General features: G+C 38.9%; 1 protein-coding gene and 1 long non-coding RNA gene across 4 annotated transcripts in view; one reads left to right on the top strand and one right to left on the bottom strand.

The window, feature by feature from the left end:
- FBXW7 (F-box and WD repeat domain containing 7) overlaps positions 1 to 21,930 on the top strand; it is a 182,465-nt gene extending 160,535 nt beyond the window's left edge. For all 3 annotated transcript variants that reach the window (XM_063336030.1, XM_063336032.1, XM_063336031.1), the window contains 8 exons: positions 1,422 to 1,556; positions 5,816 to 5,939; positions 7,792 to 7,928; positions 9,623 to 9,736; positions 12,833 to 13,014; positions 14,074 to 14,299; positions 18,608 to 18,818; positions 19,806 to 21,930. In XM_063336030.1, coding sequence (XP_063192100.1) covers positions 1,422 to 1,556; positions 5,816 to 5,939; positions 7,792 to 7,928; positions 9,623 to 9,736; positions 12,833 to 13,014; positions 14,074 to 14,299; positions 18,608 to 18,818; positions 19,806 to 20,074 — 1,398 coding nt within the window. In that variant the 3' untranslated portion in view covers positions 20,075 to 21,930. The remainder of the gene's footprint in view (positions 1 to 1,421; positions 1,557 to 5,815; positions 5,940 to 7,791; positions 7,929 to 9,622; positions 9,737 to 12,832; positions 13,015 to 14,073; positions 14,300 to 18,607; positions 18,819 to 19,805) is intronic.
- LOC134516123 (uncharacterized) overlaps positions 19,994 to 24,756 on the bottom strand; it is a 228,350-nt gene continuing 223,587 nt past the window's right edge. Inside the window, exons 6-7 of the long non-coding RNA XR_010071225.1 lie at positions 22,534 to 22,645; positions 19,994 to 20,130 (exon numbers count right to left, since the gene is read on the bottom strand). This is a non-coding gene — a long non-coding RNA (uncharacterized LOC134516123). The remainder of the gene's footprint in view (positions 20,131 to 22,533; positions 22,646 to 24,756) is intronic.

The following is a 24,756-nucleotide window of genomic DNA, read 5'->3' as shown; positions in this document are numbered from 1 at the left end:
CTGCTTTCACTGCACTGAAAGTCAGGTGGGTCATCATGTGGGTAAACGATACTTTTCTTGACATTCTAAGTAGTTTGACATTTTAATTGGGGAGTAATGATGCAACACGATGATCTTTCTACATCGAGTAAAGCAGGGTATTTATCTGCTTTGCGTTCACTTTCAAAAATTGCAGCTTCTCCTTCACTTGCCTCATTGTTCTGCAGAAACTTCACAATATACAAACATCAGAGTATTGCAGAGACCACAGTCAATTTTCAGAATCAAAACCAGAGCACAGAAATTTAGATCATGAATAATAAAGGTTCTGAGTTACGTGGCAGATTAATACAGAAATCTTAATTGTAAGGTATCTTGCCTTTTTTTTTTATATTTCGGTTAGCCTCTTACCATAACTGTGCTATCATTTGTATGTGCTAATTTACTTGTAAAATGTCACTCTAGAAGACATTCAAGAATATGAATGTGAATCTGCTCTCAAAAACAGTGATGTCTCATTTTCTCTCCTCTCTAAGGCTTTATTCATGCTCTAATTCTGTTGCTCAATCAGTTAGCGGTGGCTATTGTTTTTTTCCTGTAGAAATTATTTTTTTCTTTAAATTGTTTTCACGTAACAAATGAAAACTCTTTGATGAGCACAGATGAGTTTAAGACGTGTTCTTTAGATGTGGGGTACATTCAGTTATTAATTTTTCTCTACAAATGATGCTGCTAATCTGCTGTGCTCTCAGATGAGTGCCTTATTAAAATCTTCAAATTTTATGGTGCCTGTTAGTAAAAATGTGAAGTAAGAAAATTACCAATCAAAATTCCCTGTTTATTCATGTGCAAATTGATACTTACAAAATATACATTGGTTTATAGCCAGGATCCTGAAATTACAGCATTGTCACTTAGGGACATACCGTAGTAATAAGCAGGCAGGGAGCTTTCTTTCCTCTCATTTCATTTAAAGTTTTTGGTCTGCCGGATGAAACGTAAAGGTTAAAAGTTACCATCTCGCTTGAATGCACAATGGAGAAAGACGGAGAGGGAGCGCCTTCTGTCGCAACCCCTTCATTGTCAGTAATATGTGTGTAGACTTCATCAACTTCAAAAGAAGCTTAATTAATTTAATTATTATTATTAAATATTATTATCTATTTAATTGCTAATCTGTGTGTGTATAACAAATCCTTTCTTAGCTTATGAATCAATGTAGCAATTTTCAATATTTTGTGTTGATTAACTTCTCGTTTTTGTGCAATTAACATGAGCATTTATCTTGTTGGCTTTTTATATGCTATTTATATGCTTGTATATAGGTCGACGAGGAAACTTAACGTGCCTTTTTGGCAAAGCAATGGTGCTTATAAATATAAACCAAACCAGTACATTAAACTAAGCTTACTGGTTCTTTCTTTTTTTTTTTTTTCTTGCAGAGCTGGAGCGGACCAGAGAAATTACTTGCTTTAGATGAACTGATTGATAGTTGTGAACCAACACAAGTAAAACATATGATGCAAGTGATAGAGCCCCAGTTTCAAAGAGACTTCATTTCCTTGCTCCCAAAAGAGGTGAGAAATATAGGTTAATACTGGACTCTGCAGTGTATCAGCTGCCACCTTTTAAAAACTTGCATATAAAACATCTCTGTGTCTTAATTGGGCTGATTTTTTGAGAACTAATTCTGTTAGAGCGCACACACACAAAAATTTCTTCTGGATGCAAGGCCTTTCTGCACATTAGTCTGTAAGTACAAGCATTATTGTGTAATGCTTTAAGTGGGGGAGTTTTTGAGAATATTATATTTGAATTTATTTTAAACAGAGTCCTAAAATCTCTACCAAAAAAACCCAAAAGTAAACCCATAAAAGCACTTCTCGCTAAGGATTAAGCCAAACCCTAATCAAGCAGATATCTTACAGCAAATCCTTTACTGCAAATCAGATCATGTTGTATCAGGTTAAAGAGAAACTAAGATTTCGATTTCGGCGTCTGTGCCTTGCAGCACACGTAACTCAGTGCTGTCCACAGAGGAGGAACTCTTCACGTCCTCACAACTAGAACGTGAGGGTGGATGGGAAAGATTATAAACCCAGTTTGGTACAATTATTAAATGAATGTTTTTTAGGTCATTTAGAAGTGGTACTTCTGACCTTGATTGATTTTTAGGGAATTGGAAATTGTTTTGTTATTTGGAGAGAGGAGGAATTCGCTTGTCTTTTGCCGGATGTACCGCATGTTGGGTTTTCCATGTGAAAATTTTCATGAGGTCTGAAGTCTTTCTAAGTCTTCAGTTCCTAACACATTACAAAACAAGTTCTTAAAAGATATTCTAGTGCTAGTGTTTGGTTGCTGTGTTTAACATGATTTTATCACCTGAAGACTGTTCTGTATGGCTGCTTCTTGACAGTTTTTGTGGTGTATATCCTGTTTTTGGATACTTAGGTGTACAAGACCCTTCTTTTCTTTTATATGCTGTGATATCTTCACAAGTCAGGAAATACCACAGCCTTCCCTTGCTGGTTAGCATTTGTAAGGGTTGGAAGCAATTTATGCAACGAATATTAACTTAGTACACGTGACATGGGATTAGTATTTACAGAAGCACTTCCTGGGGCAGCCACCTTCATTGGTGGGAAGGGCGCTGGGGGAGGAGAAGAGTTTAGCAGGACTTTCACGCGGTTGCCGTGTTTCTAGAGAAGCTGCCCAAAGCAGTTCAGAGGCGGAGCAAGGCTTTATGTTTTGAGAAGACAGAAGATACTTTGGCACTTCTGCATCTGTTAAATCTGGGAATTTAATACAGAATTGACAACAGTAACGCAGCTTAGTTGTCTTGCATGATTTAGTGGCAAAACTAGTTCAAGTACAACCAGTGATTTAGTTATGCTGTAACTAATGATCATGTTATTATTTCAATTTTAGCAATTTCTTCACAGAAAAGATACACTATTTAGCTGTAAAAATTTCTTTCATATTTATGTTTCTTGACTCCATTGTAAGCTACTTATGTTTAATTTGTTTAATTTCTTTTCAGTGTTTGTTCTTGCCTCTTGAAACGAGAATATTGTCAAGCGTTTAGCTTCACGAAAGGCTGGCTTCACCAGTGAAGCTGGCTTCAATAATTTTAGTGCTTCCTAACCCCTAGTCACTGTCACCAAAATTAGCCGAGTTAAACAAATGAACCCATCGAGCTAACTCCATCATCTCTTCTCCTTTTTGAAGACCATTCTTCACCCAGATCTCCTAAGTGATGCCGTCCCCAGCTACGCTGGCTGCAATTCGGGGTGATGAACTGAGCTGTGGGGGCAAGAGTAAGTTTTTAGGGTCAGTAATTCTGTAAACAGGCTTTCCCACCACAGCCAGCACCTGTGAACACACGCTCCCCCAAGTTGTCGCTCCACATTAACATCTGTAGTTATCTCCGGTGCTGTTGGATACAATGTAGGGATATTGTTACCTAACCAGAACAAGAAGATGATTTGGACAGGAGGGCCTTTCTTCAAAAACATTCTTAGCGCTGCAAAGACAGTAACTTAATAGCTGAATAACCAAGAAAATGTTTGCTTTCCTCCTGAGGAAACATGCAGTCAAACAATTAATCTGAAATGAACACTCCTGATTTCTTGCTGAGACTTTAGAAATAATTACTGAAATTACTTCTTTGTGAAAAAACAGGTCTACAAGCCAAGAGATTTGCTGAAGTCAGCGAAAGAAATTTTGTTGGTGGTGTGGGGGGGTGTGTGTGAAGGAAAAAAAGGCTAGAGACTGCTTTTTATTGGGTATTATTAACACTACAGCAGAGAGTAGTCACAGTTGAGTCAAAGGTCAGATCTTTGCTACCTGAAGTTCTCTTATAACTAGATCCATGAGCTGAGACAAAGGGACGTCATCTTTTATGCGCTGCTAATCTTAAAGTCAACTGTGGGCTGTGTTGACCCTTGATGACTATTTAGATAAATATAGTCTAAAATAAATGTCACCCATATGTAACCTGTTTTAGAATCAGTTGGCTCGCAGGTTTTAATTAACACCATCTTAGCAAGCGTCCGTATCTGTATAGATAGGACAAGTGATATTTAAACAAACTCTGCTGTCAGTTAAGGAACATCAGCAAAAATGGAAAGGATCTCTTTCATGTTTGAGTCTTGCTGCATGCAGGACCATCTGATGTGTGTTAGGGAGCAGCACTTCTTAAATAATTTTACATGCCAGGCATTAAGACAGAAAGTCTAAAAGGACGGGTACAGTTGTTGCTCTTGCAGTAGAGAGTCGTAACACCAGATCCTAAATGCTGACTCCCTGAGTAGGGACAGAAGGAAGATTCCTCAGCTTTATGGCCTGGGGTGCATACGGGATCTAATGCATAATTTAAGACATGGGTCCCTCAAACGTGGAGTCCTACGTGCTCAACGTGAGCTGCAGGTGATGACTTGCAAACAAGGTGTGTGTGCAGTCAAAATGCAAACAGTTCTGGTGTACAGAATTTTTATTTCGTGCTCAGTCACTGGCTGGTGTAGATTACTGAAAGTAAACGTTTCTCACATAATAAGGTCAAAAATCTGCTGAGGTCAATAGCCTATGGTTATGACTTCCTTACTGAATTTCAGTCTGTGCTGCTTTGAAGGGCAGACTCTATTTATATACATCATAACTCCAGCTAAAAATTAAATAAAAAATCCTAAACACAAAAAAATCCGTCAAGCAGAAGTAAAAGTGGATGATCTGATTTCCCTGACAACTTTTGCATCCTATTAGTTACTGACAAAGACCTCGCTGTTTCAGCATGTGAGTAGGTCCCTGCATCACTTTTGATCAGTATCGTTCTTTCTGCAGAGTTTTTAGCCATGAAAGGGACTTTCCTGCCGCTTACACTTCTATTTTCCATGACTGGGGATATGCCTTGTTGCTGTCAAGTAGAACTGTATTTGGTTCTCATACCCTTAAGGATAGCTGTCCCTGTACTTTGCATTGTGCTTTAGATGCCTCTGTCCCTGGTTAAGACTTCAACACATCTGAAAATATTTGTGGAGATTTGGGGGGGTTTTATCATGGTCATTATATGGCTTAGCTCAGCCAACTGAGGTCTGAATTCTCCCAATAACCTTTAATTTTGTCACATGGAAAAGTTCATCTTCTGTTTATCTGCTGGTGCTCATTGATATTTCCAGTATGTGTTTGGTAGCGCACTCTGTACAGTATCGAAGTTACGTATTTCAATCCTTCTGCATCCCAGGCCGTAAAACTGCCTGTAACACCACTTTGGAGCGTGTTTGCATTCGAATCAGGAAACGAGCTCTAGGTCTGCTGCGTTTCCTACAGCTGCAGGGACCTTTTGAAGTCAAGCGCAGGTAGCATTTACTTTCTCTGGATTCAGGTTTGCTGAGTGAGTTTATTCATCGCAACATGCTTTGCTATTTGCTCACACGAGGAGTGTTGTATTTTCTAGTTAAACTCTCAAAATAACTTTTGGTATACTTGTTAGCTAAAATAACATAGTCATAATTATTTTAGTAATAATTCTGTTAATGGTTCAAAGTAATGTGGATTACATTTTAAAAAAATAATAGCAAATTCAGCTGACATCTACTCTTTTGCAAATACAAGAATCATTTCTGATGGGATCTGTATGGATTTAGTTACTTAAGACGATTGTTATACTTTCATGTGCCCACTGGAATAAACTGTAGCTCTGTTAAGTCTGAGATTGTTTAATAATTTATTGCTTCAATTTTCTATATTTCAGCCCCTGATGTGTGATAATACGTGGAGTTACTTCACTTTTCCTTTCAAAAGCAACGCAGAAAATATACTTTCTTTTTCCTTTTTGCAGCTGGCACTGTATGTGCTGTCATTCCTGGAACCCAGGGACCTTCTGCAGGCAGCCCAGACATGTCGTTACTGGAGAATTTTGGCTGAAGATAATCTTCTCTGGAGAGAGAAATGCAAAGAGGAGGGTAAGGCTGAGCAAAGGGATGGATGTAATGGTCAAAGTGTTGCTGTTGTAAAAAAGCGCAGTTCATTTACATAATAAGCTTAAAGTTTTATGAAGGCAATTCGTGTGACTTTCAATTTACTGCTGGTGATGCTCTGGGCTACGTGGTATGTATCTCTGTTGAAAGTAGGAAGCAGGAACAATTCATGGAGTAATGAAACTCCAGTTAAGTTTGAACATCCTATTTATAAAGTATACTGGGTGTATGTTTTAAAAATACAATTATTTTTGCTTTTTAACCTAGGCAAATAAAAGCTGAGATGTAAAAATGATAGGAGTATAGTCTTGCAGTTTGTAAATAACATGGAGGAAAAACTGTTTCAGTGGCCGGGTAGAAGGGATGCTGCAATTTCACATCATCTGTAGTAAAATTAATAGAGAAATGGCACATGGTTGGGAAGAAGGTGCTAACTTGATTGCTTAGAGAGGGACACACAATCCGTAAGCCACGTGGGTGTTGCCAGCTCGTGCCAAATCGAGAAGATACAGTGCTTCAGCAGTAATATGAATGGGCAAAAAAAGGCTCTCAGGAAAGTAGCTGCATATTGGAGCACATGAAGAATGTAAGCTTTTATTTTTAAGGAGAATTGTATGAACAAGGAGTCTAGTCTGGGGAGCAGAGCACACGCGTGTCATCTCAGAGCAGTACCAGTCTTGGACACGGGCAAACACAGGGCCCTGTCCAGGCTGCCTCGGAGTATGGAGACAAGAACTTGTGAGAGGTTGGTGCAAAACCTGGCAATGTGAGTGTAGCTGGCTATTTGTAAAGGCACCTAAATTAATTAGTTTTATTTTGCAGTGGTAGCCTCTTAAATCTTCTCTAAAGATTCTCCTCTTAAAATTTCAGTGAAAATGCATGAAGGGGACAGAAGGAGAAAAAAGGAGAAAGTTGAGAGAGGAATGTGCCTACATTCAGGAGCTTAGAAGTAAATGTGTCCAGGCATGAGAGCACAGACAAAACCATACTGTAGACTGCTTAGTAATACGAAGGAGCGGTTAATTCAAGACTTGCAGATAGAGACACCAGAGAAGGGGCTAAAAGCAGGAGTGAAATCCACATACTGGCAAGAGACAAGACTCTTGCTAGTAATGAGATGCAGCGGAGAGAGAGGAGAGAAATGGGTGAGAGAATTGTTTAAAAAAAAAAAAAAAGATTTATTTGTAGTAGCAAGGCTAAAACAAAGCACTGCTGCTTTAGTGTCAGTTCAGAAAGGGCATACGTTTCTGAATTCTCATATTCTGATATTTTGAATTCTCAAATTCTGAATTTTCATAATTCCAGCCAGGAGAGGACAATGCCAAAAGCAAACAGCCTTTCAGATCAAGAAAATAATTAAGAGCTTACTAATATCAAGAGTCACAGTGAACTTAAAGGTAATGAGGATGGGTGGCAGGAGAGGAGGACAGGAGACAGAAAGGTTTACTTTTTGAAGGGTTCCAAAATGAGTGTGTGAGCGGTTATGGAGTTTGCTGGACAATGCCCATTTGAAAAAGGCAATATTCTGCTACACTGCCTCAGGAAGGGGGGATTCAGACCAAGCTAGTAGTTTGCCAGCAAAGAGTGATGAAGTAGAGCATTTTTCAGCCGTGATTACGGTAATGATTATGCTTAAACAACAAGGAAAGCAGTATTAAGAGCTGAGGAGCTGGGCAGCGTCACACGCAGTGCGGATATTGGCATGCGGGAGGTTGTTACGTCAATGCGGTATTTAATGTCAGAGGTCACTGTAAAGGCTTGGGAGGGAGAGAAGTTGTTTCATTTGGGGTGGCCTCATCTCTCCCCCTCCCCCCCTTTTTTTTTAAATTCTTTTTAGGGATTGATGAACCATTACATATCAAGAGGAGGAAAGTAATAAAACCAGGCTTTATACACAGTCCGTGGAAAAGCGCCTACATTAGACAACACAGGATTGATACCAACTGGCGGCGAGGAGAACTGAAATCGCCTAAGGTAAGTTTCTGAGCGGTGTGCATGCTGCCATGAACAAAGCAGCATCCACTCCTAGCCTTGGTTTTGGTTTTTTTTTTTTCCTTTGGACAAGCCAGACTATCCATGCACAAAAAGCAATGGATTGTTACAGAAAAAAAATAATTAAATAGTTTGTATTTTGGCTTACCTTGGGTTTAAATTAATTTCTGAACACCATATTAGCAAATCAAAATGTGATTCTTTATACAGCAGAATACTTTCACTGCTGTTCTAAAACATTCTGTACAGTTTTGTGAATGCCTATAAATACGCCAGTCTCTGGGAAACAGAAAATCTCAGAAACTTGATATTTAAAATGAAACATGCACATACATATCTAATATATATAAATACATACATCCGTGTATGTATTTGTAGAGCCGGGCCATGTTGCATCCTAAATATATTCCACATCTATTCTGTGATCACTTCATGCTTTACTTTTATACATATTCTTCTTCTTGAGCAACACAAGACAATAACTTCATTCCATGTTAAGATTTTTTTGGTTTTTTTTTTTAATACTAAAATTCTTTAATTACATTGATATATTATCGTTGCATCCTTTCCAATGTGAAGATATGAAGCTTTTGTAAAATAAAATAGCAACTGTCTATTCACAGCTGGTATTGAACAAGTGGTCAGAAACATGAAGAAAAACCATATTCGTAGCCTTTTAAGATTTTAAGGCAATTTGCCCATTTTCTTGATTACTGTACAATAAAAATAAGAACCAAAAAATGCTGGTGGAAGACCTATGGCTATATCCTGCTCTTTCTTTGGCCGTGACTTATTTACATCTCTGGCAACGGCTCTGTACTTCTTGCCTCGATACGCCACATCAAGTTATCTTGGAATTATTATTAGAATTACAGCCTCAGGCGTTATCCAAATGCCCACTTCATTTCGATGAACATCTTGAAAAGTGTTCAGATATCTTAAATAAAAAATTTTCTCATCCTGTGTATTCTGATGAGGATTTTTTTTTGCTGTATTGCAGTAATACGTACTGAATTGCAGTTTATCCCAAATCAAACACTGAAAATCCCACTTCTATAAAGCAACATTCCAATCCACCTTTCCAGCACATTAAATTATCGCTTTTGTTTGTATTTAATTGAGTTAACGGTTTTCCATTTTTTGACTTCGGTGCTGCCTGGCATTTAATAGATTACAGTGCTTGGCTGGCAAGGGAAAAAAGTAGATATAGTCAGCCTGGACCACCAAAATACAAATATGCAGCAAATAATGCAACCCCATCCTTTTTGTTTAAGATTGAAACAATGCTTAAAAGATAACAGTTGGAGCGAAAAAACACTCAAATGAAAAATAAAGAGATGGAGTAATTGTAGGGGAATTGAGCAGTGTCCGGTTACTCATCTAGCTTACTGTTTACTGGTACTCTGATTTTTCCTGGTACTTTTTGGAGGCTTACAATAACTGCAGTGAGCTTGCGAGGCAAGGCGGCATCACTCCATGGAAGAAGGAAAATACCTTCTTTGGTCCCAGCTGGTGGTAAATTAGACTTGACACACGGGATTAAGGGGCCTTATTATTATTGAAGCAACTCTAGCATTTTATAATTTATGAATCAGAAGAGCACTTTGTTTCTCCTGCTTCTCTCTAATCTCCTGTGTTAAATTGTGACTGTATGTTTTTATGTTCTTTATTGCCAGGTGCTCAAGGGCCATGATGACCACGTGATCACATGCCTTCAGTTCTGTGGGAACCGAATAGTGAGCGGCTCTGATGACAACACCCTGAAAGTGTGGTCGGCGGTTACAGGCAAGGTAATTAAGTCAGTTATTTTGCTGAATTCCTTAGGAAATGAGCTACAGGTAGAGCACTGGTACGTCAGAAATGCTGCTGTGCCATCAGACCGCGCTGCGGAGTGGTCTTTAGTGCCGTCTGGTGCAAGAATCGGAAAAAGTACCAGTAAACATTTGGGTCATCTTTTCCTACAGAGAAACTAGTCTGTTTCCAAAAAGTCACCTTGATGTGAAATTGCAATGCTGCTCATGTTACCGTTGGCATATATCCTTGTTCTCTTGGCAATTCTGCTATTCTTGTGGAGTCGTTTGTGACATGGATTCAAAAGAATTTGGACAGATATGCTACTTTATCTTCCTTAAAGCTTAATTTAGCCTGCTTTTACCCCTCTGGATCTCTCTTTCTCACTTGTCTCCTAGCATTCTTTCTGTTGTTTTCAAGTTATTGAAATGGGGTGTTCATTTTACTGGCTCTGATTTCAAATACAGAATTTGTTTTTCTTTCTAAGCTACTATATTGCTGAGCCACCAAAAAAAAAAAAAAAAAAAAAAAAAGTAACTTGCTTTAGGTTTAAATATTTCCTATTAAATTAGATCCAGCTCAGGCAGGAATTTAATAAGCTTCAATAATTTAATTTTGGCTTAGGGAAGCAAAACAATATGTGCAATCAAAAAGACAGTACTGAACGTTTCGCTCACGTTAGGACATCACAGCGACTCAGCACAGAGATTTTTTTTGTTTTAAGGTGACTGACTGACCACGCTCCAAGGATATAGAAAAGGCCTCAGGGAAACAGTACTTTTTCCTTCTAGACTAGTATTGTGTGTACTTAGCTTTGCTTTAATGATATAGTTACGTGAACAACAGGACAGCTATTGAGGGTAACATGCTTAAGATGCAAAAGGTATCACCACTTTATAATGTTGAAGCTGAACGTATTAAGCGTTTGTCTTTGCATGCCTAGAAGATTCCTGACGGGATTGTAAATACTGTTGTGGGGAGGAATAAAAGAAAAAGCAATGGGCAGCCTCACCCTGCCTCTGTTGGCTTCCCTACAACAAACTAATGAACAAACCCATATTGAAATTTGCATTTTTTTAATTGAAAAGGGCAGCCTAAACTCAGATGAAAAATACTTCCTCTCAAAAGCAAAACGTGCCTTTAAATGTATAAAACTGGTCATAGTAGCATGACTTAACAATTCATGTTCAGTAATTTTTTGAAAGTAATTACAGATCCTAGTGTGACTATTTACCCTGAACCTTTAAAAGAGCCAAAAATTGTCATGAAAGATGGAAGAGTGCTGTATCAGCCCTCATGCTTAGTGGTGCTGAAGAATTAATAAAATAAAAAAAAACCCTAAAGGTTGGTTTGTGCAAATGAACATGACTAAGTAATCCCCTTGACAGATGTAAAGCCCAAAATAAGGATTCTATGTTCTTACTGCTTTAGAAGGATGATTTCTTAAAATATGAGCAAAGCAGTTAAAATTTTTTAAAAAATGGGAACTGTAAAAGTGAATAACAGCTATGAACTGAAAAAGATGGATTTGATAGCAGCGAATTATGCTAGGAGCCAGGAATTGCAGAAGACTGGTAAAAAACGTTAAAGAACAGGAAATCTATGTACAGCAAAAAAGCAAGACATTTCCAAGGATGTTAGAACAGGATATTAATAACAGAAATTAGTATACTACCACTGATGCAGAAAAAATATTTATTTGGGGAGAAAATTCATGTGATGGAAATGCAGCACTTCATTTCAGCAGAAACCCACAAGGATGTTAAACAACAGCTACCAAAGTTACAGTTTTTCTTATTATAGTTGATCCAGATGATCTGTATTTGATGATTTTTTTTTTCTGAAGTAACCTCTGGGGTAAAATTGGTGTTTTTTCAAAAGGTATGAGCACAAGCAGAAGATCCAAGGGATGGCCAGAAAGCTAAAATGTGTCAATATTTAAATGGAGTAAACTGAAAGACTAGGTATTTAGGATACATTATCTCAGATAAAAAATATTGGACTACATCAAGAGGAGTCAACTAACAGTTCAAGGAAGGCCACGGAAACTAATGCCACTTAGCATTAGATTACAGAAAAAGAGATCATCAAACTGTCTTGACCTCTTTTCTTGTGCAGTTACACGTTTGACTGATAAAAATAATAGTGCAGAAATAGATGGCTATGTGCACTGCAAGACTCTATCCCTATGACACGATTGAAGAAAAAAGCAATGCAAAAATCAACATGGCACATATTTAAATGGGTTAGAAAGTGGGTAATTATAGAGATCATGTTGTTAATCTAAATGCAGAATCTTCATGGAGTATCTTTGTAGAGGGGTCTTGCAAGGATCTCTTCTTGTCTGTGCTAATTAGCACTCAGCTGCTGCCTGGTGAGAAAGCATATATAGTCGTTACTTGTAAGGAATGCAGCCTGGGAGACGGAGACAAGTCATTGTTCCAGGGTGACGGAGGTTTTATAGACGTAGGTGTGAGCAAACACTGTCTCTACATGGTGAGAAATCATGTCGTGCATTTGGGATCAAAGAAGGTAGGCTGTGCTTATGTAGTGTGGGATTCTCTCTTGGGCAACAATAAAGTCTGAAAAGGGTTTGAAACGTGATGTTGCAGTATTGATGCTGTAGCTACAGCTTACAGAATGCGATGTTTCCTGGATAAACAAACAGAAAAATAAAATAAAATAAGAGTATGTGGTTTATAGATTGGTGGTAAAACTACTAAGTGAATGCTCTCTCCAGTTCTAACACTTACGCTTCAAAAAGCTATTGGAAAACCTGCCGTGACTCAGAAAAATGCCAGGAAAATGACTCAAGGCTGCAAAACATACCCTGTATTGAGAAATCTGGAAAGACAGTGTAGTTTATCAAGGGGAAGACTATAGGGAGAATTCCTTATAGTCAAAGTACCAACAACGGAGAGAGAAATTTGATGAATATTTTCTAAAAGGTGGCAATTTTTAGTTGAATCATAAAGCAGCCTCCAGGGGTCTTCCGGATCTTGCTATGAGAGACTACTGTTACCCTAGATTACTTTTTCTTAAGTTTCCATTCAACTCTGTCACAAGGGTAAACTAAGCAAAATATTTCTTTTCAGTGTTTGCGAACACTGGTTGGGCACACAGGCGGAGTCTGGTCGTCACAGATGAGGGACAACATCATCATCAGTGGATCTACAGACCGGACGTTGAAAGTCTGGAACGCTGAGACTGGAGAATGCATACACACCTTGTACGGACACACCTCCACCGTGCGCTGCATGCATCTCCATGAGAAAAGGTAAGGCTTTGTCCACAGCTACAGCCACAGTTTGGCTTGTAATTCGCATTTGTGTTCACAGAAAATGCCTGTTAAACTTGGGTACCTCATCCAATGCTGGGTGAAGTACAAACCAGGCGAAGCATTCACACTAAACTACATAAATCGACAAAAGGGAGGAGATGATTAATAGAAGCAAAAGCATAAGAGTACTAATTAAAGAACGGAAAATTGAGTCATGTACTTTATAAAGTCACATTCTGTGTTATTTCAAAACACTCTTTGTTACGCTGTGATCTGGTCTCCCACGCTCTGAGTAATTTCTCCTTTTTGTCAATGCTACAAACTTTACTCATTTTACAGAATGACTTTTTAAGTGTTGTCACTGCAGTAATTTATTAAAATTTTAACTGATTATATCATAATTTCTACAATCGCAAACCATGTACTGATTCAGCCAACAAATGTTGTCAAAGCTCTTTTGCTTGACTGTGGCATGGAGCTGTTGACAGAGCACCTACTGGTTGCATTTCTTCTTTTTTGAAGAACGATGAGGTTTTTTCTTTATCAATTCCATTAATATTAATTCCTTCTATTTCTGTTCTTGCCTAAAAAGAAGCTTTTAAAAGTATAAACTTAAAAAAAATCAATCAGAATAACTGTTACTTTACTAAAAGTAAAACTTCTAAAGATCTTCTTTGTTTAATTGTTATAATTAGTTAACTCGGTCATTAAAACAGAACGCTCACAGGACTGGCTTGAGCTCAGCGTATTCATAAGCTTTCATAGATAGATGCAACAATCCACATAATTTCTCATGGCATCATTTTGCTGTTCAGCAATGAATTGCTTTTTTAAATACTGATTGCTAATTATATCAAATGGATGGACCCTGAGAAGGTGAGTAGAGCAAGGAAGAAAACCACTCGAGTCATTTGCGACCAGATCTTTGGTGGCTAGTGGACTAATGCTATCTAATGTCCCAAATAAAAACTCATAACAGATTTATACCCAAGTCTAATTGTTTTAATACTTCTATGTCCAATGCTAAGTACAGGAGGGGTTTTCTTGTTCCTCCAGAGTGGTCAGTGGTTCTCGAGATGCTACACTGAGAGTTTGGGACATAGAGACGGGCCAGTGTTTACACGTTCTGATGGGCCACGTAGCTGCAGTTCGGTGCGTTCAATATGATGGCAGAAGGGTTGTAAGTGGTGCATATGATTTTATGGTCAAAGTGTGGGATCCAGAGACAGAGACCTGTCTGCACACGCTGCAAGGGCATACTAACAGAGTCTACTCGTTACAGGTACGTGATTTTCATCTGCTGCTTTAGTTTCCTTAAGTAACATTTAAAGTCAGTTTATTTCACCTCATTTATTAAATTGTGGTTACCTACTCCAGAATTACACAGGCTGCAAGAATATAGAAGTATCTGTGATAGTCCCGGTCTTTCATTTTGTTACACTAGTTGTATGTGATCTTAATTTAAAGACTGCAATTTTTTTAGAGGTGCTACTTTTTTAAAAGCACACGGTACAATGAAGCCGAAATACCTACAACAGCAAGTTAAGTAATTTTCTGGGTTGTTTGGTTGGTTTTGTTTTTTTTAAAAAATCTTGCATGTATTTTGGAGCTATCATTTTGGTTTCCCCAAAGAAATTCCAATGTTACTATTTTAAATAAATCAGATTATATAGTAATTGAAAATGCACCAAAAAAACCCACTGAATTAATGTTCTTAATTACACAGATCTGTCTATCCTTCCTTTGTAGTCTCGTCTTCCAGTTCCAAACTGTAATTCATAGTAAGGCTGAACTAAACTTTTTAATGTTCTGATGTAAATCTCCAGCCTTCTACTTCCTCTTCTCTGAGCAGAGGCCAGATCTACAACTGTGAGGCTTTGTCAGCAGAGACGTGTTACTGTAGATGCAGGTTTTTATGGTACCGCTCTGTGGCACGGCTCTATTGCCCACCAGTCACCCCACTGCTCATCAGAACTATGCTGGCAAAGATAGACATAGACCTCATGTAGGCTCGGCTTACCTTTACCAACCCAAAAGATCATCTCCTTCATTCATAGAGTCAAAGCATCACTTCCAGGCGTTGAAAGGCAAAAGAAATTAATTTCATGCTTGTGCCTGTTCTCACCACAATCTGGCAGGACTTGAAAAAGAAATTAACAAAGACAGTTCAAAATCGGGAAATTGCATTCGGCGTGTAACTACTCCGGGTTGTGGCTCAGAAAGTGAAGCTCAGTGCTAGAGACATTTTTCATAAAGCGTATCTTTCATAAGATGTATCTCGCCACAATAGATGAAATATAGACCTAATTGGTTTCCTTTCCCAAAATATGTAGTAAAATTTATCAAAAATCTCCAGCCCTTCTCTTACATTTGTATGCTGAGGAGTATCCATTCTCTAGACAAGCAGCACGCAAGTTAAAAATGCTGTAATACCTACAAATCTCTTAAAAATATTCTGAAGGCTGTATTGCACCTAGGGCAGTTTGAGACCATTATATGTTACTCTGCCTTATTTTCACCAGTGGCTCTTGGTTTGGCCTATGAATATTCGTGTCTTGCTCTGATACTGTAGTAATAATGGCTCAAATAATCGGGTTATGTTATACACACTGATACTATTTACACCCTGTAAATGGAACTTGGTATTCTAAAACAAATTTCTGGGGTGCAGGATGCTACAGGTGCTTACAGTTTTAGGACAGAAAGAGTCTTTAAGATTGCGTGGTGAGCTCCTGCCCTTCGGCCTGGAACAGCCCCAAACAGCAGAACTCCCATAAACAGAATAAACAGCGTATATAACCAGCCTGTCCTCCCTGTCCCCGCTCCATGGCAGGTTCTCTCATACCTCAGTCTTTCCCCATTTGCAGACATTTTTCAGAGATCCTTATGGAGCAGTTGAAGACTACTGACCGTGTTGTGTTTTCTTAGTCTTTCTTAGCTGCCTTTGAAGTAATCCACAGATTCTCAGGGTTCGTGGATAACAGCTCAACCACTGATCCAAACTGTTGTCTGCTTGACTATAGCAATATCAGAGTAAAGTTTCTTCTTGATGCCCAGCCTTAAAGCTCTCTTTCTGAATACCTTATGTACATGGAATACAATTAATTGGTGGGAATGGGGGAAAGAATTCAAAATTTGTTGCATCAATCTGGTTTAGTTCTGTTTAGGGAAGAAAAACATTCTCTGGTGTTTCCACCCAACGAGTCTGCTGGGCTACTGAGCACTCCTCGTCCTTTTATCTGAACTCAAATTTGTTCACATCCTCTTTTGAAAGCAGGGTGCCCAAAACGGGATGCAAAATGCCAGTCAAAGTCTTATCAATGCTTAGTAGAAGTTAAAAGTTATTTTACATGCCTTACATAGCATACCCTTATGTCAGATACTAGAGTGTCTTATTTTTTTTGGTATATTTTCACCAGAAATGCAATGTATACAGCAGATGAGCAGTCTGCATGTGCCAGTCGCTCTCTGTATTCTTTTGAATGTAGGTGCCATGCTCAACCGTATTTGACTGTAGAGATCTAAAATGTTTTCTGCAGGTTTTATAAAAAGAAGTAGTCTCAGATAGAGAGTTCCCTTAATTGGGTTCATTCTTCACCATTATTAAATACCAGTCAGTCCACACGGACAAGTAGTGCGGGATTGCCCGAGCTGTAACAAAGACTCCTGCCCAGCCATCATTCTGCCGGGCTGCAGCTGTACCTTCATTCATTCCCTACCAAGCTCAGATCTTCACAATTTTCTTTTGACTTCTACACTCTTTGCTTTGGGTCAGGTCTACCATTTCAAATGTGACTCAAATCCTAATGAAAATACTAAATGCCAGACACCACCTTCCCCTCCTCCCCCACAACTCTTTCTGATATCTCCAATAATGCTATGAACAAAGTTCTGAACGGGGTAGTATCCCTGCGTCAAATTTGCCTCCCCCTTTATGAGAAAATACAACCGAGACATCTGCTGTTTCACATGGCTTTTTACTCTGCCACAGAAAAAAAATATCATACTTGTTAAGATAGTTTTCCCACAAATCTGTTTGCTGCTACTTACCGCATTGCTAAGGGCTTACAACCAGATTGATTATTTGTTAGTTCCTTCTGGAAATTGAAGTTAGGCTGACCGATCCATAATTCCCTGTCTCCCATCATCATCTCCTTCAATAAAGAAAGGAATTGTATTTGCCGTCTGAAACCTTGTCTGTCTTCCATGAGTTCTCAAAGATAGCAGCAGATGTCTCTGAGATTGTCTTAAAACAACTTGCCTTATGTGGGGTTTTTTTTCCCATTCTAGCAAAAGCTTGTACTCGGTTGTCAGTGGTGTTAGTGCTGTGAGCCTACACTCAGATGGCTGAGGACTGAAGCAAAAAAAAGTTAAATAGCTGGCCTCACTTGGTGTTTCCTTCCCACTGAGCATAAATGAGCTTTTTTATTTTGGCCTTCCTCTTGTGTTTGTTTTTGGTTTTTTGGTTCTTTTTTTACAGAATAGTGTTTTATCATCCTTAACGGCTCTTGCTAGTTTTATCTTGTTTTGTGCCCTGCCTTTCTGATTTTGTCCCATTGTGCTCTTTTAAACGCATCTATTGATCTAGTTTCTACTTTTTGTACAATTCCTTGTGCTTTAGCCAAGTGGGTCTTGGTAATTTACTACACTTCCTATCTTTCCTTCACACAAGGATACTCTGTGTCTTTAAGAAAGTGCCAACTCTCCTGAACTCTTCTTCCCCTCGGAGAATAGATATATAAAAACCTCATGGGAAGGAAGTCTCAAGTTATTGAAGTATTCCTCCTTGAAGCCCACTGGTTTTATTCTACTGCTTTTTCCTTCCTTTTTTGAGAATTCTGGACTCTTAAGTCATTGTCACCATCACTCAAGTTACTTTCCACCTTTATATTCTATACATGTTCAGTCCTCTTGCTCAGAAGTGTCTTGTCTCTTAGCTGATTTCTCTCCATGTATATGTTCTGCAAATTTTTATATATATGCCCAGGAAATCCAAGAATTTGGACCTCCTTGTTAGCCCATACCCCTTTTCCAACAATAACTAGGAAGTTAAAGTTCCTTACTGAACACAATTATGATTATAAAATGGCTAAACCCAGCATTTGTCAATTACATCCCTTCCATTTTCCTATGTTTTGGCTTCTGTGTAGATGATTCTGGATTAATGTTGTTAGTCTTCTGCAGCTTCAAGTCCCTCTGACTTGTGAAAAGCAGGTTTGGCTTGTTAACGTCTTTATTAGGAAAACTACATTCTCTTACTATTGCACACTGCGGTATAGTCAGGATTCTGTTGTGTTTAAAAGAGTTGTATTACATTTAAAAGACCAGTGGTTCAGAGTCTTTCTCCTTGAACCCACGTACCTCTTAGACCATGTCTACAACAGGAAATTACACTGACCATGAATCACCTGCTCTGATATCAAATGTGGCCATCTCTGCTTAGACTAAGTTCCTACTTTGTAACGTAGCTTCCAAACATACAGAGTATCTACTGTTGCACTTGGTGAATGAAATACTTAATAGTCTTCTTCATACAGAGCATCGCAAGATCCTAATATAATTGTTTGTAATAGATTTACCTTTCTTGTAGTTTGATGGTATCCATGTGGTGAGTGGATCTCTTGACACTTCCATCCGAGTTTGGGATGTGGAGACGGGCAACTGCATTCACACGCTCACAGGCCACCAGTCTCTCACAAGTGGAATGGAACTCAAGGACAACATACTCGTGTCTGGGAATGCCGATTCTACAGTCAAAATCTGGGACATTAAAACAGGACAATGTTTACAGACATTGCAAGGTGAGCTTAAACTACATGTAAATCAAACTGCCTGCGGTAATCTATGCTGCAGATTCTATATAAAAACTATACAAAGAAACACACGGACCTCCTGCAACTTAAATATTTTTCTGATGACAGCTGTATGATCTTTCTCTGAATTAGAAGAACAAAATGTATTTAATCTGATCTACTCAAATCACTTGCCTATTATTAAAGGCAGATGGTCTGGACTGATAGCAATTTGCTACGGGTATATTAGCCTAATAAGCCACAGAAATATGTAGGAAATGACATCTCAAAACAGTCAGTCAATGTATTTATTTAGGGGTCACTTGGATGTTTCAAAGCCTACTGATTAATTGGATCGGGAGGCAAAGTCTGTTGCAATAAATCAAGAGAAATGAGTGGAAAATGTTTTCTTTATTTCAGTAAGAAGAAAGATTTCCCTTTCTGTTCTGACAGTTGCCATTCGGGCATCACACACACGAACACATTGTTCTGTTTCCCCCCACAAAAAAGGTCTTACATCATTCCCATATAACATATGCAGCATCGCTGCCTGGAGCAGAAAATTAAATTTCCCTGTAAAGTAGACTCTGCGGTTTTAACAGTGTATATTTATATGTCAATATATAACTGCCAGTATTTAGTGATAGAGTAATCTCATAATAACACTTCAAAGGGACTTGGAGACAAACGCTTACAGCGGTCACCTCATTCGGGATGGTTAAGTTCATTTTCATGAACGGCCAAGCGCGCACTTGCCCTACTGTTTGCACACAACAAAACGAGATCACTGTCACAAAGGAGGAAAGACTGGGGGATTTTTCTATACCTGCGTTCACTTTTTGAAAGCACAGCAAGGCTTCTGTGCCTTTTAATGCACAAAAACTGCTTCTAGATAGAAAAAGCGGTATGCAAATAGCTAGGTATTAATTTTATATGCAGTGCTGTCTGACATTGCTTTCTAATTACAAATAAAAATGTTTTGGTTTACTGTTACAGGTCCCAACAAGCATCAGAGTGCTGTGACCTGTTTACAGTTCAACAAGAACTTTGTAATTACCAGCTCAGATGATGGGACTGTAAAACTTTGGGACTTGAAAACGGGTGAATTTATCCGAAATCTAGTCACATTGGAGAGCGGGGGAAGTGGAGGCGTCGTGTGGCGGATCAGAGCTTCTAACACAAAGCTAGTGTGTGCGGTTGGGAGCCGCAACGGGACTGAGGAAACAAAGCTGCTGGTGTTGGACTTTGACGTGGATATGAAGTGACGGGCAGAAAGATGAATTTGTCCAAACGCGTAGATGATGTTCTCCTTTCCCTCCCCCTGAAAAAAAAAAAGAAAAAAAAGAAAAAGGAAAAAAATCCCTTGTCCTTGGTGGTGCAGGATGTTGGCTTGGGGCAACAGATCCTAAAGACCTACAGACTACGAAGGAGAAGACAAAGATGACAAACTCTAACTGACAAGAGAGGCATTTGCTGTCTCGTCACATAAAAAGGCTACACTTTTGACCGGGGCAGCTTTGCAAAAATACGACTTTCGAAATGAAACCAGGTGCAATTATTTCTTTACTTTCCTCCAACTGTTCCTTGAGCAGTTGGGAGGTGAAAAACAAAATATTGTTACAGTTCTTGTTAACAGGTTATTTTACCACAACTATCTTGAAAGAAGCTGCACAGGCGAGCCTGCTCGTGCACCCCTGGGTCCCGGCAGCCCCTCCGAGCAACGCGCTCTCCCTTAGCCCTGCTCCGAGCAGGGGGTTGGACCGGACAACCTTCAGTGGTCCCTTCCAACCTCTACGAGCAGTCACTGGTTGACTTTCAAAAACTAGAGAGCATCTGCAATGAAAAAAAAGCAAACAAAAACAAAGAGTCCATTCCTGGTGTGGAAGAGCTAAAATATTACTGTGAATTGTTTTGTACAGTTCTATCGGAGCTTTTTCTTTTTTTTCTTTTATTCCTCTTTTTTTTTGCCAACCATTGCCAATGTCAATCACAGTATTAGCCTCTGTTTAATCTATTTACTGTTGCTTCCATCTACACTCTTCAATGCATAAGTTGCTCTGAGGTGGCAAGTTGTCCTGGGTTTTGAGAGTCCTCTGATGGATTTAATTCGCAATGCTGGTGCTAGAAGTAGGTCTTCAATTATGGGATTGTTGTCCCACCCCTGTACTGTATTCCCAGTGGCCAAACTTATTTATGCTGCTAAATGAAAGAAAGAAAAGCAAATTATTTTTTTTTATTTTTTTTTCTGCTGTGACGTTTTAGTCCCAGACTGAATTCCAAATTTGCTCTAGTTTGGTTACAGAAAAAGACTTTTTGCCACTGAAACTTGAGCCAACTGTGCCTCTAAGAGGCTGAGAGTGGAAGAGTTTCAGACAATTAAGAGTGAAGTTTGCCTGCAAATAAAGAATTGAGTGTGTGTGCAAAGCTTATTTTCTTTTTTCTGGGCAAAAATTAAAACACATTCCTTAGAACAAAGCTATTGCAGCCTGTTCTGTGGGGAAATTTTTCTTTGTGAGGGCTGTGGTGAATGGAATGAACATACATAAAAAAAAAACTGACAAAATTTTTAAAAAATATTATAAAATACAAAAATGAAAATAAAGTTGCTGGTCAGTCTTAGTGTTTTACAGTATTTGAGGAAAAAACAACTGTTACAGTTATTGCTGGGAGGAACTGACAGAGCAAAAACTTAACGTTTTTGTAAAGATGTCACATGCAAACAAAATGAGAACTGAAAGAGTCAAATGGTTTGCCTCATTCATCCGAGTACCCTGGTCTGGCGGAAGGTGTCCCTGCCCCTGGCAGGGGGTTGGAACTAGAGGATCTCTAAGGTCCCTTCCGACCCAAACCATTCTATGATTCTCCAAGAGCCACAACTCAAGCTGAACTGTGAAAGTGGTTTAACACTGTATCCTAGGCGATCTTTTTTCCTCCTTTTTTTGTTTTTTTTTTTTTTTTTGTTTGTTTGTTTTGTTTTGTTTTATTTATAGTCTGATTTAAAACAATCAGATTCCAGTTGGTTAATTTTAGTTATGTAACAACCTGACATGATGGAGGAAAACAACCTTTAAAGGGATTGTGTCTATGGTTTGATTCACTTAGAAATTTTATTTTCTTATAACTTAAGTGCAATAAAATGTGTTTTTTCATGTTAGCATGTCTTTCTTTTTTTTTTTCCTTCTATTTCTTGTTGTTAATTTACTATCATATATCCTACGAAGGGTAAAGCAGGTCAAGTTGCTCAGCTTACTGGTAGATGCTAAAATATGTCGCAGGACTTTTGCTGTAAGGCTTCCACAAACAGGTGCACGAGTGTCCTCTCCTGCAGTTGCCGTATAGGATTTGTCACATGGGCCTCGACAAACATGCAGGAAAGCCATTAGCTTCCTATCGCTAAGAACATGTCAGGATTTGACTCTGGAGGGAGTTAGCTATAAAAAGCTGCTCAAGTACATAAAACTTCTTCCAACAGCATTTTGTTACTGCATCTGAAATTGAAACTTGATGTTTATTGTTTATGGATTTCAATCAATTGATTGCAGTCTGACAGCAGAGAATAAATCCATAAATACAACTAAAATCAAAGTTAGGATCGCAGGAGAGCTTGAAATAAAGTCTCTAACAAAGAAGGAAGAAAACCCCCACATCATTCCAGATCTGTCCGACAGCAGTTTTATCGGTGCCCTGAAACCAAGGTAAGTCATCAGCTGCCTCAGAAACTTACCACTTGAGTGTCAGTTTCTCTCTTAAATCTCCTTGACCAAAAATCATTGTTTTCTTCGGTGTAAGACTTCTGTCAGGGCATACTTGTTGGTGATAGTTTTCCCTGTAGAAAACTGTCATTAAAGAAAACCAAACCAAAACATTAGAAGAGAAAATGCAGGGATGGGAAAGAAAAATATTTGTATACGTCTATGACTGCGTGCTATTCAAATGCAGTTCCAATCCCTGCATTAGGCAAAACAAGCAATGCTGAAGGATCATGCTTCCATCTGGCCTCTAGAGATTAAAAAGCCATACAAAATGACTGAGCAGCTACAAATTGTAAAAATCTGTTCACTGAGCTGGGTATTTAAGGGAAAAAAAATTGCAGCGAGCACTGACATATAAAAGCTATGATCATCTTGGTATTTATGTAAAACAATTAAAGAGCTAATCCTCTCTTAAAACGACAGTGAAAGATTGCCAGGACTTTCACATTGTTCTGCTGAGAACGCAGGCCAGGGCTCTCGGCGCCCCGATGACAGAAGGTGTGTTAGTCTGGGCTGAGAGGGGGTGGAAAGAGAAGGGTAGAAATATGACTATTTAATGCAGGGAACAGAGCAATAGCTTTTAGGATTATGTAGTTTTTTTCCACGATTTGTAGAATTTGCAACAATATGTTTTCAAAGAGCAATGGTGCTGCCCTGACGGTGCAGGAGAATGAGAGATTTCTGCGTGACATTGCGCTGGAGGGCAGGAATACAAATCGGGGCAGAAGAGTGAAATGACAGAAGAGGAAGACTAACAAATCCAAATCAGTTCAAGCTGTGTTTAAGTACACTTTAAGCAGCCAATATGACCAGGAGCAAAATGTGCTTAACCAGAATTCAGTTTTCCGGTTGATAGTGTAGTTCTGACACTATCTTATGTTCAAATTAATGCAGAATAACTCAAACCTGTTAAGAAAACCACGTTTATAGCTGCCTTCATCCCAGATTTAAGCTTTTTTTTTAAATTGTACTGGCTGCAAAATCAAGATATGATAGACTCTCACAAAGTTAATTGTGTTAGCGCTCTAAAGACTTCTATTTCATGAAAAGTCTGTTTAGGTTTATAGGAATTGATGGTGCCTATAAGACACCTGAGCAACATAGCTCAATAAGCAGAAATTTGGTAATTTGTTAAAGTGACAGCATTTAAAAATGGTCCTGTAGTAAACACATCACTTGTAAGAAACTGTTGAAGCAGTTTTTCATTATGGTTTCCTTATTACCCCCATTATGTTAACGCACTCACCAAAGCAGTTCACTTGGTATGGAGTTCAGTTTGGCAGCACACGCACCAATTGAGACTGTTTAAGAAACGTCTTCCATTTCATGTAATTACATTTTGATTTTAGGGTGGGTGGAGCCATGGGGTTTTTTTCTAAATAAAAACATTTAAGAATGCTAGTGTAAGACTATAACTGCTTTATGCTCTTAACACACAGGCGCTTCCTGAATCTAGTGGCTTACTCATCGTACACTATGTCAAAATATCTGCAGCTATCCTAGAGAGATAATTGCACTAGTGTTTCTGGCATATTACCCTCTTGTTTTAATGCTGATTCCCTTTTCTCTTTTTGTTTTGGCTCCAGAAAGAGCTTCTACATTTTCTCCTGTATCTGAAGCCAAGTCAACAACATTACAAGATTTTTTATTTTTAAAGGTATTATTCTTAGCGGATCTTGATTTTAGCTAACAATAAGTCAGTACTAGTGTTGCCACTTCCTCCAAGAGCCTGTTCCTATGGTCTCAATTTACTTACTCAAGAGATAAGACCAGACATTTAACAGCTGTGTCTGCACCAATTTGTAGTTCAGCTCAGCAGGTCTCCCAACAGAGGACAGTGCTGCCTGGAAGCCCACAGAGAAGATTCTTTCGGGGTGTAACTACGTCTGGAGCAACTCTCCAGGAGCACAGCCCAGGCACTCCAGCCACTAGCGGAGCACATGGGACCAAAGCAGAGCTAGTCCAACACCTCAAAAATACATTCACGGGGCCATGAGGTCCTCAGGACCAGCAGATTGGCACTACAGCTCTGCTCCCACTGCACAGCACTAATGCTAGTGCAGGCATTACCTTCACCAAGCCTTCTCCCACAGCACCCCCAGCTCCTGACTCACAATCAGCAACTAGTTCCCATCCAGCAGAAAAACAGAATCCACCTGATACCACCGCAGAGTTTTTGCCAGAGAAAAAAGTTC

Source organism: Chroicocephalus ridibundus, chromosome 5, assembly GCF_963924245.1.
Source record: "Chroicocephalus ridibundus chromosome 5, bChrRid1.1, whole genome shotgun sequence".
NCBI classification, from domain to species: domain Eukaryota; kingdom Metazoa; phylum Chordata; class Aves; order Charadriiformes; family Laridae; genus Chroicocephalus; species Chroicocephalus ridibundus.
The sequence above is the reverse complement of the archived record's forward strand: the minus strand, read 5'-3'. Positions and strand labels throughout refer to the sequence as shown.